Raw genomic sequence first — 19,369 nt, 5'->3', positions numbered from 1 at the left:
TAAACAAAGGTCAATAAAATAAAATAAAATAAGTCTAAATTGCAGATGAAACTGAAAATCAGCTGAAGAAGCCCAGGTTCCATGTACCCCAGTTTGATAACCACTGAAGTCAATACAACAAACTGCACAATCAAAATAATCAACGTCATTGGTACAAAAGTCAATAATGGGAATGTAATGAATTGTCTTCAAATCAAGGCAGTGCTAAGTAACTCGTTTACCTTAATAAATTCTTTTTCGTTGTCCCTCTGGGGGTAATACAAGTGATAATGGGATGATTGGGGGTCTTTCATCTCTCCCTGGTGTCTCTTGCCAGAAAACCACAATTGCAACTTCCCTGCCACCACCATTATTTGTGTTTTGTGAAAACTATGAAACGGAGTAAAGTCAGTTCAGTCTAAACTGATTCCCAACTTTCCTACTACTTTCAAGGTCACTGTCTCAGTAATGCGAACACAAACTAGTCTTCAAGCTCAGAATCAACAGAAAGGCTTTATGATTACATGGACAGTCTTTTTTCACAAACCATGCATATTCAACAGTTTAATTCACCACTAGTAAAAAAGAAGTCTCTAAATATGTCTTAAATTCTTCACCTCCTTAAAGGAATTGGCCACCGTTTTTACATACTGAGATATGTTCTTACCTTAGCTTTGACGAGTTCTTTAGGACCTGTCTGGTCTTCCCCCGTGCCTTCAATCACGTAAACACAGCGCAGACGGTGTTAGCATTTAGCCCCTCCCCCTCTCCACTATAGCTCCAAAACAGGTCAAGATAGAAGCTACCAAGCTCTTCCACGTTTTCCCTATTTAAATATGGTTACGTGAAGTGTTCCACTACAAAGTATAATTACACAAAATTTAACAATGTGGATTTTCTAAGCGGATAAAAGGGGGAACTATATTGTAAGGTGTATTAATACCAGGAGTAGTTCGAAATCCGCGCAGTAATCTTCACTTTACTGCGCAGTAATCTTCACTTTACTGTGCGGATGCCAAACTACTCCTGGTATTATTATGCCTTACAATATAGTTCACCCTTTTATCCGCTTAAAAAATCCACATTGTTTAATTTTGTGTAATTATACTTTGTAGTGGAACACTTCACGTAACCATATTTAAATAGGGAAAACGTGGAAGAGCTTGGTAGCTTCTATCTTGACCTGTTTTGGAGCTATAGAGGAGAGAGGGAGAGGCTAAATGCTAACGCCGTCTGCGCTGTGTTTACGTGATAGAAGGCACGGGTGAAGATCAGACAGGTCCTAAAGAACTCGTCAAAGCTAAGGTAAGAACATATCTCAGTATGTAAAAACAGTGGCCTATTCCTTTAATCTCTAATATTCGTAGAGGAACATACAGTACCACTAGGGGGTTTCTGTACCTTTGGTTGAGGTTTCCAATACAAGGAATTTCCCAGATGCAAATGAATACTTAATATTTAAACCTGATTTATGCAAATAATATTAATATAACATGACTACAACAAAGAAATACCAATTACTCTCAAGGCTTTTACGTTTCATCAGTGCAACAGTAAAGTCTGCAGAGATGCTAATGAGGCTCAGCAGGCGTCGCGCCGCATCAGTGAGTGAGCGGCTATTAGCAGAAGAGTGAGAGGGAAAGAGGGAAAGAATGAGTGTCAGCTGCTTCTGTCCATCACGGAGAATGTACACACACCGCACACATCAGTTCAGGAGGATTTACTGCTGTGACTCGGGTCATATATAATGCACATCATGAAGAATGACTACGTTTGTTTTGTTAAGCAGCAACATGTTCAAAAGCCTTGGCACACAGTGTTTTATTTCAGGTCTGGGGAATATGGTTCTGACAGTTTCTCAACACAATACTGACTAAATAACACAGAGCAGACAAAACACACAGAAACGCTCCATTACTCACCTCCCACAGATCCAGTTAATATAATTTAACACAGTGGTTTACATCTTGTGTACCGCCACAGAAAGATATACATAAGTACAATAATGAATAGCGTAAGTATTAACAACTATGACCATCAAAGCTTAAAGTAATTTACCTGGAACCTGGCAGACTCACAGGCCTGACCCTGAAGTGAGAATCACTAAATATAGTAAGTAAATAGTCCCAACAAATAAGGACCATTTACTAGGGTTTGAATACGGGATAAAGACTAATTAATAACAAGAAGCTATTTGAAACAGACAGGGAATCTTAAGATAAACAAATAAAGATGCTCTAAGCGCAGAGAAAGATGTTATGGATTTTATTGAGACAGGTAACCTATTCCATTCGCAGCCTTATAATGAAAGGCTCTACATCCAACTTCTTTGTAGGTTAAGGCATGCAATTTAGATTTAAACTGCACTCCTAGTTCAAGGGTGCCCAAACTGTATTACTCAGTGGGTCAAAATGGAAACTTATTACTCAGGACGAGCGCCAAATGCAATAATGATTTGCGTATATATTTCAGTGCACGTTTGAATCAACGTCTTGCATATCTCATCACCTCTTCGTGGGCTAGGTCAGTTCCCGTAGTTAGTTCACAAGCTTGGCCTGCTTTGGACACCCATATTTTAGTATTTTTAGCCTGAGTCGCAATTTGCGTTTATAGCCAAACTGCCCTATTGTAATTCCAGTGTACTGTACTAGTCCACACATGCTTAAACTTTAGCTGGACACGTTCTGGCATCTTCTACTGTCCTCTGTCTGGCTGTTGGTTTGACCCAGTTACATTATTGTCAGGGGTCATTCCATACTGACCTTCGAACTCACCAGAAAACCACCATTTGTCTCATCTATACTCATACTCTCATGTTATTTACCCGCATATGTCCCGCTACTGCTTACTTGTGTTTGTCAACATCCACTCCTCCAGCCAGACAATGGGGACTGGGATTTGCTCCTGCTTTTCCCCCGCTGGCTTCCTCATAGCTGCCCCACCGATGCCCGACAGGTGCTGCTTTCTGAAAACCTCACTTTGGTATATTTAGATTTTGAAACCCGAGATTGGTGGCTTGCCATTGGCCGTTTTGTGCACATGATAACCCGGGTAGAACCCTCAGCTGTGTGCTGTCGCCCAGCGTTTCTCTGGAGGGAAGCTGGGGAGGCTTTGGCGACTTGGGAGACCTTACATTTCTAATTCAACTGGTAAGCAAATCAAAGGAGAAAATGCACCGGTTTATACAGAATCCGCGGCATGGCTTTTCCCCTCTTGGAGATGTCTTCTTTGCCCCCCGTTGATGCCAGCGATTTGAACGATATCTCCATTGTGGATTAAGAAGCATGAAGGCAATTTTGTGGAGTTACCAATCAAAACAAAGTCAGAGAAGACACCAAGACTGATCCAACTTTCCTATTGGACGCTATGACTTTGGCACCACCGCTTCGCCAACTCACCGAAATCCATCTCCAGCTTGCAGCTTTTATCTATAGCTTTCCCGCTACGTCTTTCCTGCCTCTTTTTTGTTCTTAAATAATCTTTTTTTTTTCTTTTTCAAGTTTAAAATCCTACCAAGCCCTAAAAAAAGCGAGTTAGTGTGCCATCCTATATTTAACCTGCAGCCTCAGAAGGCATTGCACCCCCGTTCGCTAAACGCAGTCCACCAATCAGCTCGTGGCATTAGCTTACATGTCAAATAGCGCTGTAGCTCAGCTGTCGCTAAACTTCAACCGAGCGGCCCTGTGATGTTATGGCCCGTCAGTGGGGAGGGGCTTGGGTCACACAGGCCGGTGTTTAATACATTCTGGCTTCCTCTAACTCTAGCTTCGTCAAACATTAACTTTTAAAATCTTTTTTTCGTATTTTTGTTGATTCATTTAGGGCAATTCACAAAGTTGGGACTAGCGGTTGGACGAAGAGTTAGGCTTCGTTACTTTTTGGATTTACAGCGCGGATCTTTCTCTGGTATGGCATGCAATTTGATTTGAAACTTTATTTAAAATTTTGTGTGCTTTTTATATGCTTTTTTATTAGCGCTTTAAATTGGGAGAAGGGACACCGGCTGGCAGGTTGTGTCCTAAAATATCCTCCCCTGCCGTTGCCCATTGGTTCCTTGGCTCAACCCCTGATAATTTATATTTGTGCAATGTTTAAAATCATGCCTTTAGTGTGAACTTTGTAAGATGCAACATTACTTAGCTTGTAGGGTCCGAAGATTGCAAGATTTTCCATTTCCAAGTGCTTACACCGGTGCCTGTCTTTTCAATAGAGGCCTGAACCCGTCTCAAAATGGCGGACACAGAGGAAATTGAGGAGTTCGAGGAGGAGGGGGAAGAGGTATGTAAACGTCATTCATTTATTTTTCATTCATTGCTTTTAAAATCAAAATTTGAGCCTACATTATTTTTACAGCACACACACAGAGAAAAATCTAGAGGCCTACAATTAAAATGACTTGAAAATGAATGCACACAATAATAATCTTGATTTGGACAGACTTTACTTGCTTCTTTCAAGTGATGCCGTTTATTTTTTTTTGCTGGGGAAACGTTGCCGCCTGACATAAGGAAAACATGGCTTGACTTTAACATTAGCCAAACCAAAAACTATGATTTTTCTCAATAGCCACTTGAGCTGTTGTGTCTGAACATTCAAGGTTGTCCTACAAGTTACTGCTCCCTATGAACCCTATTTCACATAAAAGGAAAATGGATTATACAATGTAGCTTTTGTTCTATCATACACATAGAATAAATAGGTCTAGGTTTAGTTGTGGTTCCCAAACTTTACAGATGAATGTGTCTTAAAGAAGCGTCTGTCTGAAAGTAGGTCTATGCATAAGACTAAGGTCAAAACTTGGGATGAATAAGGATTAAACTAGAACTTAACAGGGCTAAAGACAGACTAAATAATGTTCAAAGAAGTTCTAAACAAGGACTAGCTCAAAAGTGTAAAACAGTGTAATTAAACAAGGACTATGCCATTTGAGAAACACTGATCTAGGTACACCATTTTTATTTGTATTTGATAGATTCCTCTGCATACAACCACATTACAAACATTGGCGTTGATTATATTAAAAATCACAAGCATTCTAATTCAGATCTAATTCAATCGTGGCCAGCAAACGCACTTACCTAGCCACAGTGGCCAGTAAAATGTTAATGTCAAGCCCTGAGAGCAACTAATGGACTAAAGTGAAATCTGTCTAGTAAAAGCACTAAAATCTGGATTATTGTTATTCATAATCTGAGTCATTTTAACGCCTGTAGCTTCATTCATTTTGCATATACTGTAAAAGAGTGGTTGGCCCCTTGAATAGTTGCCTTTACAGTCAGCAGTTCATGTAACCGGTCCTCCATGTTGGATAGTGTTTCAGCAGAAGCTTCTCGCTGGTTTTCAGGCCTGGATTGCCGCTGAACAATCTAAAAAAAGGATCTTAAAGAATATTACCTCACCTTTAGTAAAATGATATGACTATTGAGTGATGCATGTAAATAGGATGAATCAAATATGGAATAAGCAAAACTAATATCACTTTTGGGAAATGGTTGAAAAGGAATGAGTTTTGTTTGAGGGCAGAGACGGCTCCAGTGCAATCTCTTGTCACCTGACTAAATCCACTGACAGTTGTTCTCTCAGTATAGCCCAGCTTTGCAATGTCCCGACAGCTTTAAATACTGCCACTAATAGGGGAACAACAGTAATATAGCACGTTTATTAGGTCGTTGATATTAAAATAGTGTGTTGGAAGTAAATGCATACATAGTTTTTATTTTAGGTGAGAGCTACAGGATATATATTTTAGTTGTGGAATGAAATGTATTTTGTCCTTCAGTCTTCACCTTATTTTCCAAAAGTGCGGTTCCTACATGAATCGTACCCTCTCCTTCCGTTAGTATTAGTTTACATGGGGGGCAACAGTGGCACAGGTAGTAGAGCGGGTTCAAATCCTGCTGGTGCACACTGTGGTTGTGTCTTTGGGCACCTTGCCTCCAATGAAAGTACAAAAGTTCTATATATCCCATTTACATAGAGCTTTAGAAGTCAGGAGAAAATCATTTCTACAATCCTATTTCAGCGGCAAACATTTTCCCTTCTCTTCTTGTTTTTTACTTAACTGAGAATTGCATTGTTGTGAAAGGTGAAATAATCTCATTGTTGTTGAGATGGTAGACAATTGTTGGGGAAGTTAGGAATGATTCAAAGAACTATATAAACTTTATACACTCACACAGTCTGTCATTGATTTGTTTTTTTTAACGACACTCAAAAAAGTCAGGTATAGGTCATTTGACAGATTTAATTATTTGACAGAAATATGTGAAATACATGTGATTCATACCATTGTTATGATGAGCAGGATTCTTGAATTGGAAGACTAATAATTCCAACCTGGGACCTGGCAATATCTCTTTTTATTGATATTATTATATCTGACAGCCTAACACATTTCACCAATAATACTTTTATTTTATTTTATGCCATTTTACTAAAATAATATTTATAAACAGAACAATTAGTGATTTAGCCAATTTAAGAAGCTCAAGTATATTAATGTTCTTTTAGCAGATCAGAAAAATCTCATCAAGGGGCCAACCATTTTATAGTTTCAAGCACCAGTACATTTTGTCATTGTTACACCGTGTCTGGTATTAATATTTGTTTTATGCAAGTCATCACCAATTCTATATGTTCTCTGAATACACACCACAGTAGGGTCATTACATCATTTATTCTGCAAATAGAAACAAGTGTCTATATTGTATGTTTTTTTTTAAAGTCTCCATGTCAGTGTCCAATGGAAGAGTGAAAGCAGAAGGCTAACTGCAGAATTTAATCCTAATTTATGCGCAAACTAGGATTAAAAGTAGCCTTGTATTTGCTTAATGCTAGTGATACCTTATAGGGGAGTCTGATGATTTTTCAGTTTGCATTTTATAAATGTAATCATTTAACTCCAATATAACGTATCGGCGATTTACTGTCACTCAAGAGACGGTAAATCGAGATGGGAGGGAGGACATTAAGACACACCTGATCGTCTGTACACTCTGATTTCACTAAGACTTTCATCTGACGGTGGAGAAAAATTGCAATGTTTTTGGAGTAAAGTAAGATGGCTTCCTATCTATTCTACAGAATGGGGAGAAACATAGCGCTATCGATGTGTATTTTAGGGTAAGAATGCTATATTATGCTGAGTATTAGCTTTCCAAAAACCTAAAAGGTCTTAAGGCGAGACATGGCAGGTGAAAGCAAAGATTTTTTTTTCACGTAGTGGTCAATGTTGGCATTTTTTGCTGTTTTTTTTTTTTTACCATAGCATCTTTTGTCCGCTTGAGAGATTATCCTGAAATAACTCCCTCGTTTTTCACACATTCATTTGCTAAAATTGACAAGTTAGGTATCCACGTGTAGCACGAAAGGCGAGCAAGATGACACTAATAATCAAAAATATGGTGGTTTTCTTTATGGGAGAAGCAAAACAGAAGTTTAGGAACCTTTTTCTCACTATGAGGTTTCCTTTTTCCAGTTTGAACAGTATTTTCACTTTAGTAGCTACTGCAGACTCCAAACTTTCCAGTCTTGTACTTCACAATATTTTGTAATACCTAATATTTTGCGAGATTTATTTAGGTTTGAACCCCAAAAAACAAGTAGATTTTTTATTATTTTCCCCCCAAAATGTTCTCACTGAATAAATGGCTCATTTAAAAACAAAGATAAGCAAAATACCTTCTGAAAAAAATCAAATATATGTCAACAAAGTAAAACCTGGCTCTATCCATTATTTAGATTTTGCCTCTGAAAATATTTGCTGTTTTTGTGCATAAAACCTTATTTTTTATGTAAGCATAAATGAAGAAACTTGCAATACGTTTTTCTCATCTAATCAGTAATCTCCAACAATAGTTTCAATTGAAAACTCTAAATTTAATATTTTTTTCTCTTTTCACCTGCAATGTCTCGACTAAAATCAGCCTTTATGGTTTAAATCATGACTAAACTAGCGAAGTGAAGGAGATCTAAACCAGGAAAGCACCACATATTGGACAAACAAGGCAAATTAAAATTTAATTTAATGAATCATTTCTTGAAGCGTAGAACATCTTGAGTAGCAATTTGAGAATCGCTTGTGCATTTCGCCGTCTGGCCGGTCGACAAATTTAGCTGTAGACATTTTGGGAGCATTGATAACGGGGAGGCAGGAGGGAGTCTATAAATCAAGCCAGTAGCATGTTCCAGAAGTTCGAATAGAAGGTCGTAGCATTTTCTTTTTTATTCAGTGCTCCATGGCTTTAAAAGTAAGATCCACTGTGAGCTGTGGTTCTGGAGCAAGATCCATGTTTTGAAATTGTAATTGAATGGTCACAATTAGCAAATCATTAAGGCTGCTTCTGTCTAGACTTTATGGTGACCTCTGCAAACAACAAAAGATCAAGTTTTCATGGGTTTGTAATTACTATATAACCTCCTAAACCTGTTGTAGTTCATTTTTCCAAGCGCTCTCTAATGTCATTAGTCGGTGTGTACATCCTTATTACACCTCTATGGTTCTCTCCTGTCTGATGGATTGGGTAGAAGCCACTTACACGTGTTGATAAATGGTTTGAGATGCTTTTTCTCTCAGCTCTGGCACATTACATTTCCCATTTCCCTGAACGGTGAACACAAGCTAACCTAACCTGATGGCTTTGCTTTGTTTTTTTGTTTTTTTTAACTGGGGCAGTGTAATCCTATGGGGCTTTTGTGTGAACAGACGCTGGGGATTTGAAAGCTGTGCAAACATTCGTGCACCGCCGTGTGCCGTAGCAACCGATCGGAGGCACAAACGAGTACAATGAAAAAATAGGCCTGGCATAATTGACATATGAGACAGTGGTTTTAATAGATGAGCACAGTCAGAGCGGTTGAAATGGAGCTGTGCAGTCGGAAATAGATAGCAATCCAGTAGCAAGAGGTTATGCGCATGTATTCTTGTCCAAAGTCAAAGTTTCTTAAGTCCAAATTGACTTTATGTTGGCTTTAATTATTATATGTTGTCATGTTATCCTATTCCACTGACAACTTGTTTGAAGTTTATTGGATTTTTTATTTTATTTCTACCTAAAATTCAAATAACAAAACATTGGATCAACATGCAGTATAACATATTTGATTATGGTCAGCATTTAGTTTATTGAGTGTGTGTGTGTGGTTTATACAGTCATGTCCTGTTAACTCTAGCTTTAGTATTTTGGCTGCATGATTTGGGCCACATTAGCTCAGCATTTGTTAAATCGATTTAAGTCAGTACAATACTTTGAGTTAGGTTAGTTTTCAAATTTTACTTTTACTAGAGATGCACCGATACGATACTGGTATGGGATATTGGATACCGGGAAAAACACAATATCGCGTGTCAATTCCAAATATCCGATGCTGAACCGATACCTGTTGGCTCTCACCGTTTTAACAGAACGCAGCTTTCACCAACTAAATCTCAGTGAATATGAGCGTGCTGTACCTCATTTTGAAGGGCAGAACCTGGAGAATTTCCACCGCAGACGTATTTCTGATCGCCGACAACATGTCAATGTTAGCAGCAAATATTGAAAGCTGGGACTGACTCTATGAAAATAATTTATAATAAAAGAATAACCAATATAACATAATCAGATCACTTTAAGTGAGTTGTTAATATTAATATAACCTAAATAGCCTGTCATTATCCAAGGATCTAATGATCTTTATTTAATCTTTTTCCATTACAGTTTATTAATAGTTACAGTATAATTAAAAAAAATGTAATAATTGTTTGCAAGAACATATATGAATTTATTGATTTCACTATAGATAAAAGAAGACAATTCACTTTTTCACTCACATTAAGCTAAGAAAGTATCTTGGTATCGGTTAATATCGGCAGATTCTCAGACCCCCGGTATCAGTATCGGACGCAAAAAAGCTGGATCGGTGCATCTCTACCTTATACCCCTTCAAAAGTCTTTAATTTCTGCTATAGTTGCACTACCAAAAACTGGTATTAATAGAAGTTTCTCCTAAAGTGACAGTCTGTAAGATTGCAACATTTCAAAAGTAAATTATGGCACGGACAAAATTGCCGACCCAGGCAATCAACTATGCGCAATCTGCTGAATTTGTAAAATATTAAGACTTACAGACTGTCACTTTAAGATAGACACCAAGTCTTGTTGCCTGGCAGTGATTTTTTCCCCCCGTAGAATAGTTGGTACATCAACCAATCACAAGTCATGAGAGTGAAACATCATACATATTTCAGCCAATCAGATTAACCCTGACTCTTTTCTAGCCTCTAACCCAAGGCACTTTAGGCTGGTGCCTAATCTTAACACATCTCTGATTGGATGATAAAAGTACATTGTGTAACAACCATCCTGCCTGGCAGGTTATGAGACAACACATAAGAGACTTACTTGGTTGTCCCAACACTAACGAATGATAAACAACATTTCTAGATTTGCCCAAAGAAATCTTTCCCAGGATGCATGGACATTATCATTCTGTTTAATGGTTCTAGAATCTGCAGTAGATGAACTTGAATATACATTTTTAGATCCTGAACATTTTTTTTTTTCATTAGTTTCAACTTAAATCCCCCATTAAATCAGGGTTTGGTCCCAGTTTCCCTCCTTTCAAATCTAGATTGAGTTTACTTGGTTATTGAAGTAGCTTTAATGCATTTTTATGTTTTTTGTTACATGTGTTGGATCCAAATCTATTCCATTGAATTAGATGGTTTAGTCCAGGTGTCGAGTCCTATGAAATTCTGTAGATGCTCTTCCTATAAATAGCTATGGGACTTTCATATTAATATTCACTTTAATTCCTAATTGTTTGGTTTTGTGTGGCAGTCGTGTAGTATAATGGCCAACCAGAGCTGGAGAAAATTCAACCTCAATCCCTGTTGATACTTTGCTGTTTCTCCCATAACCTTTGAAACCACATAGTGTCCTATATTTGTAGTATGTTGTGGAGGAGTATTCCTATTCCTCGGGGACTACCACTACAACTACTACAAGTGACTCTATGCAGGTAAAGCTCCTTCAAAGGGACAGACCGACTTGTGCCAAAGGATTAGCCGCTGTGCTCAGCTATGGCGCATCTGCCTCCATGTTTGCATGCTGGTGACGTTGTGTGACGTTTATGTACAATTTTAGCCTGACACGTTGAATCACATGCAAGAACAACAATGAAACAATATATTTTAATAAGATGACATGCTCTAAAAAGCTTGAAATTCAAACATATTGGGTGAGTATAATTCAATGTGCATGTTATATTGAGACATTCCATCCACCATTCATGTTTCCTTGATTTTTGCTCTTTAGAATAGATTTTCATATTTAATGTCACTGCCATCTGAATAATACGTAGCCATAGCTTTAGCTTCATATGAACCGCTAAATGAACTAGTTCACAGATGACAGGTAAGTTGCAAACTTACAGAGCGAGCTCTTGGCTTATTGCAGTAGTAAGTACTAGCAGTAGTAGCCGTAGTAGTAGTAGCACTTAGGGGCTTGGGCTGCATAATATGCAAAATCATGCAGGGCACGGTGGCACAGCGGTTAGTGCTTGTGCCTTATAAACAAACAAATAAATACAAATTTGGTTGTTGCAATCAAATTTAGAAATGTTTAGTTATTTTCCCAGAGCCTTAAATAGAAACATGTTCAAAAAGATGCTCTCTAGTTCGTACATCTGTAATTGATATTATTCTGTTAATTAATGTCTTTTTGCATCAATAGATTGAGACAAATTATATTTTGATTCTCTGCATGTGTTTTACAAACATATATGTGTTATTAAAGATCAGAAAATAAGGATCTGAGGCACTCTGACTTACTGTTAAAAGTCCTTTATTAAAAAAATGGACATTGTAAAGGACTTGTAACAGTAAGTCTGAGTGCCTCAGATCCTTATTTCCTGATCTTTATCACAAGTGATACCTGATCTTTCAAGAGCACATGCAACTACATTTTTTGGACCCACTGATGCACTCATCTTTCCTGTTTTTTTATATATATATTTATTTATTTTCATTATTAAAATATATATGAAAATATATATTTTTTCCATATTGTGCAGCCCTTCTAGGCAACACGGTTAAAACGTACATGCAAACATGTACTTTTGTAAATATGAAAGTTAATTGTCTCCCCGTGGTCCTGTAGGCCGGGCTGGCCACCAGGAAAGTGCGGCCGAAGGTGAAGGTGGACACTTCCAAGTTCATGACTCCGTACCTGGCCCACAGCCAGAAGATGCTGGGGCAGTTCAGCCACGTAAGAACCGAGACCGGGACTAAAACGGGTCTTATTCTAGTTCTGAGACTGCATTTCGTTTTGTTTTATTGTTGCACTTTTTCTAGATTGTTTAAGTCTAGTTTTGTGTCACTATTGAGTATATGTTTGGTAATTGTTTTTATTTTGAATTCAAAATGGGATCGAGGCACAAAGCTTTTGTTGTTATCAGTTTTTGCCAAGTATGTGATAAAAACTGAAATAATTGACATTGGCTCTAAATGTATGGATTTTGTAAACAAATTTCAAACTCCAAAAGGATTTTTGCAACTATAGTAACTTTCTCACTCTTTACGGACAGTGTGGGCAACAGGCTGTACTGTTGCCCACACTGTCCGCAACTATAGCTTATACGAGTATGTGTTCGCATGGTAGTAGTCCCGACCAAATCAGTGTTTTGTGTTACCATATCTAGACATGTGTTTGCTATCAAGTGCTACTCTCAGATTAAACTTTTCTCCTTATGAGAATAACCTTGCATGTTCCTCGCTATTATTTTTGCTGTACGTGCTGTTCTGTGCTGTACTTTTTCAGAATAAGTACAGACAGGCCTATGATCAGTCCAAGGGGACCCCTCCTGCCTTCATCAGTGAGACGCCAGAGATGTTGCGCATCAGGAAGGCCCAGGAGCAGCTCAGCGAGGTACCAATACCAAAAATACCTTACTGGAGCAAGCAAAGATCATGCTGTTTTACATAAGGGAAGTTCAAGCTCATGTTGTGTTTGGTTTTAGGTCAAATACCGGATGGAGGGTAACAAGGTCCGGACAACGAGCTTGTACGACGGCGAGGCCAGAGAGATCGCTCATGTGAAGCACGTCAATGACCTCATCAGCAAAGTGAGACTCTCGTTAGCTTCTTATTCTGGGTTAAAGGGGTAGAAGTGTGGATTTCGATGTGTCCCTTGTGTTCAGGTCCTGTACAGGCAGAAGTGGGACGAGACCAAGGACCGGTACCTGCTGCCTCCGGATGCTCCTGAGCTGGTTCTGGCTGTGAAGAACGCGGCCAACTACAGCAAAGTAAGTCCCATCAGACCTGCTAAAAATCTATTTCTTATATCTTACTGAATGATACCTGTATAATAAATGCTAACCACTTTTTGCAATGATAATGCCAAATAATGGACAGCTAAAACATCCCAGCTCCGTGTTTGTCTTTTAAGGATAGATAAGCCAGATGGTTTGATTTATGAGACTTTTAAGAAATCATAATGTATTTTTTTGGTTTTAAAACACAAAATTAATCAGTTTATATTTTCCTATTTGTGAAAACCCTTTTACTTTTCATTATACCTTCTTCCTTTTTGTCTTATAAACAGCACAGTTTATCCTACGCATAACTTACACATTGTCCTGCTCTGACAGAAACTGTACGCTGCTGACTGGAATGAGGAGAAGACCATGTTTTACCCGTACAGCGACAGCCCTGAGCTGCGCAGAGTGGCCAAGGCCCAGGAGGTCCTCAGTGATGTGAGTTTACACCCGCCGCAAGGAACCAATCTGTCAGATCTAATCTATACTAATAATACACATGAGTCGTCTGTTTAATTTTATTACACAGAATATCTTTATTATAATACTTCATGAACTGATTGACTTTCAGGGGACACACTGCAGGCAAACTCTTTTTTTTTAGGTCTTGGGCCCATTTTGGTAAACTTTCACTGCATAGGGAAATTGTAATTTCGAGGGCGATTATGTCAAAATGCATTTTTGTCACATTGGTGCGACAATGTCTCCACATATCACTCCATGATGACATTGCTCAACCAATTATACTGTTCAAGTTTATAGATAATACCAAAGTTAACCTCTTAACTCCCACCTGAACCGAGAGGATCTTTTTCCTCACGTCATCAGATTTTTTTTCCATCATTTTTTTGTTGGGTATTCAACTAATTTTTGTTATTTTTTCGTCATTTTTTTTAATCAAATTTTTTGGTCATGTTTTGTCAATTTTTAGTATTTTTTTTGTAAAATTTTTATCATATTTTTGTTATGTATTTGTCACATTTTTTGTCATTTTTTTGTCATTTTTTGTCACATTTCTGTCAATTTTTTGTCACATTTTTGTCATTTTTTTGTCAAATTTTTATCACATTTTTGTCATTTTTTTTGTCAAATTTTGAATTTTTTTGTCATTTTTTTGTCAATTTTTTGTCATTTTTTCGTCACTTTTTGTCAATTTCTTTTGACATTTTTGTGACATTTTTGCCACTTTTTCACCAATTTTTCGTCACTTTTTTGTTGCTGTTTTCACAGCTTTTTTCCAGAAGCTTTTGGACTGGGGTAAAGCCAAACTGAAAATGTGCTCGGCTCAGGTGGGAGTTAAGGGGTTAAAGAAACATATTCAGCTGCAGTTTTTCAGAAGATTTTCAATTTTCCCTCAAAAGCTTGTTTTGTTCAACTCTCTTTCCTCTGTTTGATGAGGTATTTGCACATCTTAAGAAATGGCATTAAAACATAGTATTTGGGCCATAAAAAGCATAAGCTGTTTATGTAAACACGATAAAGCCGCTCTACAAATTGCCGATCCCACTTAGCTCAGCTTTTGTTCCTTTCTGCTCCGTCGGCCGATGCTGACTCAGACGTGTCGCATGTAGCCATTTCACTCAAAGCAATTAAACCTTCCCATTCTCCTTAAAGACGATTACAATCCCGCTGATGTGACACAAGACACGTTAAGGACATTACAGAGACAGCGCAGCCACAGTACTACAAGTCCAATATTGGCAGCTGTTGAGGTATTATCAGGTGTAGAAGATATAAAATCCTGCTGTGTTTGCTTCCCGTATAGGTTCTGTATAAGAAGGGGCACGACCAGCGCAAAGCCAAGTACACCTCGCTGGCAGATCCTCCGGAAGTGGAGCTGGCCCGACGCGTGGCCAACCAGCGCAGCGATGTAAGGAACAGCCAAGATCAGGAATAAACTGTTCATTCAAGCATTGCTAAGGCCGACTATCACACTCGTTTAGCAGTAGCATTTGCAGATATGACTGTAATGGTTGATATGCTTTTCCCTTTGTCAGCTCAAGTACAAGGAGGATTACAATAAAAACGTGAGGGGACAGTGGTGCGAGACGCCGTACTTCGACGTCGCCACGGCCCGAGTCGCGATGGAAAACCTCAGCCAAGTACGCCCCGCTCAGCGCCCTTTAGCTACTGAGTTTACGCAAAAGTTGTCAATATTTCAGTTTTTTCTTTTCCCTTTATACAGAAGAGATACACGCAAGAATTTGAGAATGTCAAAGACCAAATATATTTCATGCAAACCGACACGCCCCTTTACGACACGCAGAAGAAGGCTCGCATTTCCGCCAGTGAGGTGAGTCCAGTGTTTCTCACCATTATTTCCTTGTTTTGGTTTTCGTCACGATTGAGTCAAATAATTCTTTTACTATTCGTCTCTTTTAACGGCACTGATGATGCAGGATATCAGATTTAACAGTTTGAGTAAAAGAGTGAACATTTTGATGTGAGACAGACTTGAATGTTGAAATATTGACTCATAGAACAGCCGTGTAGAGCAGCCAAAGTGGACTCTTTTTTATCTGACTTTATTGTCCCACGAGGGGAAATTTGCTCTGGTGCAGATACAGCTAATAGTCACTAGTTATTAAGATAAAATTGGTGATAAAAAATAAAATCTGTGCAGATTTGTACAATACATTTGAAGAACAAAAAACTCGATCATCCAACTGTGGGCAGACGGGGGATTCTGCGACTCCAGAGCAACATACATCATAAAAATACATGACTAGTACAAATAGTGAAAGCTGAACATGTTGCACTATTGTATTTATTGATTGTATTGTATTTGTACAAGATGGAGACTCGAGTTGCTGCTGGTCACGGAGATGTCTTTGAGGCATCCCCTGGAGATAAGCGAGTGTCCGGGTAGTCTCGGTGAAAACAAACATGTTCGATTTCAGCGGATCCTGAGGTCTTCGAGAGGTCTCCGCTGTTTCAAGCAGCTGTGGCCATGATGTGAACGCTCCTCAACCTATCAGACATTTCTGTGACATCCTTGCAATGTCTCTGTGACCTGACGGACATCATGGATTGGATGTTTTCACCGAGACTACCTGGAGACTTGCCTTATTTTCAGGGGATGTATCGGAGCCATCTCCATGAACAGCGGCGACTCTAGTCTCCAACTAGTCTCTAGGCCAGTGTTTTTCAACCTTTTTTGAGCCAAGGCACATTTTTTTCATTGAAAAAATCACGAGGCACCACCTGCAGAAAATATAAAAAAACGTAACCCTGTAGCCTATATTCAGTCGTTCACATCAAAGTGTCTTGAATAGGAACACTGTATAGTCTTGCTACCCACAATGCCACAGTCACCGCCACCTGCCCCATCCATGCATCACTAATTCTCTTGTCTCAAAGAAATTAGCGACCTAATATGGAGTATTTATGGCATGGTTACTCTACTCTAGACCAGTGGTTCTCAACCTGGGGTTTGGGACCCCCAAGGGGTTCGCGAGACTAATTTGGGGGGTCGCCAGATCATGTAAATAAAATACACATACCATTTTTAGCGTATATTATAATTTTATTGTCGCATGTGTTTGCTATTTTACCAGAGGGCCATTATATGTTTAATTTTATTAATTTTATTTTAGCCATTTGTTTTTTTCTTTGTTTTTTAAGAATTATGTAGGCTAATGTTCCGATTTCTCACAGTGTGACCCGGGCGGGGGGGTCACAAACCCCTTTAACTGTTACAATGGGGGTCGCGGGTCCAAAAGGTTGAGAACCACTGCTCTAGACAGCACAGACATTCGAAAACGGTACAATATTTGCGGAAAATAATGAATTTGTTTAAAAAAAAAAAAAACTAGGTGAAACTGGATAATTTTCTAAGGCACACCAGACAATATCTGACGGCACACTAGTGTGCCACGGCACAGTGGTTGAAAAACACTGCTCTAGGCTGGTGAGATAGGTAGGCCCTTTGTATGTGCACAATCAGTTCGAGTTGTGGAGACTGAGACTGCCGGTCACAGCATTCTCCGCAACATCTCCGCAACTCTCTCCAGTGACATAGGCCCTTTAGCCCCCAAAACATATTAGGATAGCACTTAGCTCCATGCAGAGAAGGGATATGGAGAATATGGGCAGAAGGAAGTGACGCTGAAATGTATGAATGTAGTGAAAGACGGCATGAAGAAAGCTGGTGTGAGGGAAGCAGATGCAGATCGAGGCAAAGACGATGATGTTTCTCTGAAAAAAACAACAACCTTGATTTCTCTGCACAGATTCATTGCTTAGCTTGACTCACTCCCGTAGCTTACAATTTACGATGACTAGTCCGCAGCTTGTGCCCACGCGCTCTCTCTGACACACAATGCAAACCTGCGTCACTCAGTCAGTGCCATGATCCGAACGTCATTTGATGAAATGTTCCATCCGTTTTTTTTCTCTTCAGGTGCGATACAAGAAGGACTACGAGAAGACGAAAATGAAGGCCGATTACAACACGCTCCCCGCCACAGAAAACCCCCTCCTACGACAGCTACGTTACGCCGGCACCATCCTTAGTGATGTACGTGTGAGGAACGAAACAAAACAAAAGGAGACTTACTATTATCGTCATTACACGGGTATATTTAGGTCAATGCAATGTGCAAAAACATACAAGTACAAAGGAATGGTAAAGAAGATGAGCACCTCGAAGGCTCTGTACCCAATTTAGCCACTAGTGATGCAGGAGCCAGACCAGTGCTAGAACTGGCTTGTTTAAGAAAAGTAAAATTCTCAAATAGACTGAAATGCCCATGAAAACATAACTATCTTTCCCTCATTTTAGGCAATGCATATTGGGGCTTTATCATCTTTTGCATTCCTTTTTGTATTCCTTTAGTATATTGTAAAAGCAGACATTTGAAGGGGGGAAAAAAACTAAAAAGCCTTGCATGGACTAGCAAATTAATTTATGTTAACATTACTATGACAGCAAATCTCCATTTTCTCTCAGAAAGAAGCTTAGAAACTCATCCTTGTGAAGAATTGGGATGTGAGAAAACAAACAACCTGAATATTTCACACACTTGTTCTTAAAACAGAACATTGAGTACCTTTAATATTGATTTTTATTTGAAAGAAATAATCAATCCATTCCACTAAAACATTATTGGTTAAGAGCAAGGAATTATTGGGTAGATACACAGACACAAGTAAATTAATATGAGTCTAAAATGATGGTATAACAGTGCAGTATAAATGCTGTATAAATACACAGTTAAAACAGCTGAAGGGAAAACATGAAAAGATAAAGAGTCAGATTCCAAGACTAAATGTCACTTTTGTCTAACCATCCCTTCTGCTTGTTTTTTTGTTGTTTTCATTTTACAGAAAGTTTATAAGGCCAATTATGAAAAGTCGCGCGGCTTCAGTATCAACTACTGCGATACGCCCAAATTCCAGATGGACGGAGTTCTCAAGAAATTCACAGACGTAAGCACCAGCGTTTTAACAGTTTGATTATTCTAAATACTTTACAACAGGGAAATGTGACGACAATATGCTTTTTTTTTTTATACAGGCACATTACAAAGACAAGTATGACGCGGAGGTTAAGGGACACTACATCGGCAGCTATGAAGATCTGTACATGCTTCACTGCCAGAAAGTGGAACAGTTCAAGAACGATGTAAGTAAATGTTACTTGATAACTCCGCTCCGTTAATTATTCAAGGGTTAGTATAAGATGTGAATAATGTTGTTGCTCGGACCTTGAATATGTTTAGATAGACACTGGGTTTGATAACTTGTACATCAAAAAACATGCTTTTCAATATTATTATTTTTTTCACCACTAAACACATTTATAGTTTGGGGATAAATGAAATGAAATAAATGGAAAATGTACTTATATCATTAATCAAGCCCTTGCAGCCCTTTTGGCGTCTAAAGGCCTTTCCAGCTCTAGTATGTTTGAAGGCCTGATGCTTAGTGTTCACCCAAAGCACATGGCTACTTAATATGTTTAACAAAATGACGTTCTGCAAAGGTAACACAAATTCTTTCTCTGTAATGTTTGCTTTTGGCAGGTGCAGGGCCTCTTCTGTGAGAGTATGTACAGATGTGGTCGTTAGCGGCAGCCGTGGCAGCATTTAGC

The 19,369-nt window shown here is 38.7% G+C and overlaps 1 protein-coding gene across 1 annotated transcript in view; it reads left to right on the top strand.

Moving 5' to 3' along the window:
- Nucleotides 1–3,072: 3,072 nt before the first annotated feature.
- neb (nebulin) overlaps nucleotides 3,073–19,369 on the top strand; it is a 116,777-nt gene continuing 100,480 nt past the window's right edge. Inside the window, exons 1-15 of the mRNA XM_079563514.1 lie at nucleotides 3,073–3,128; nucleotides 3,802–3,885; nucleotides 4,190–4,257; nucleotides 10,912–10,980; nucleotides 12,120–12,227; nucleotides 12,780–12,887; nucleotides 12,979–13,083; nucleotides 13,159–13,263; nucleotides 13,609–13,713; nucleotides 15,041–15,145; nucleotides 15,273–15,377; nucleotides 15,461–15,568; nucleotides 17,678–17,794; nucleotides 18,604–18,705; nucleotides 18,794–18,901. Coding sequence (XP_079419640.1) covers nucleotides 4,210–4,257; nucleotides 10,912–10,980; nucleotides 12,120–12,227; nucleotides 12,780–12,887; nucleotides 12,979–13,083; nucleotides 13,159–13,263; nucleotides 13,609–13,713; nucleotides 15,041–15,145; nucleotides 15,273–15,377; nucleotides 15,461–15,568; nucleotides 17,678–17,794; nucleotides 18,604–18,705; nucleotides 18,794–18,901 — 1,293 coding nt within the window. The 5' untranslated portion in view covers nucleotides 3,073–3,128; nucleotides 3,802–3,885; nucleotides 4,190–4,209. The remainder of the gene's footprint in view (nucleotides 3,129–3,801; nucleotides 3,886–4,189; nucleotides 4,258–10,911; nucleotides 10,981–12,119; nucleotides 12,228–12,779; nucleotides 12,888–12,978; nucleotides 13,084–13,158; nucleotides 13,264–13,608; nucleotides 13,714–15,040; nucleotides 15,146–15,272; nucleotides 15,378–15,460; nucleotides 15,569–17,677; nucleotides 17,795–18,603; nucleotides 18,706–18,793; nucleotides 18,902–19,369) is intronic.

This window comes from Gobius niger (genome assembly GCF_951799975.1).
Source record: "Gobius niger genome assembly, chromosome: 9".
Taxonomy (NCBI): domain Eukaryota; kingdom Metazoa; phylum Chordata; class Actinopteri; order Gobiiformes; family Gobiidae; genus Gobius; species Gobius niger.
Note: the sequence above shows the minus strand (reverse complement) of the source record. Positions and strands in the feature narration are given on the sequence as shown.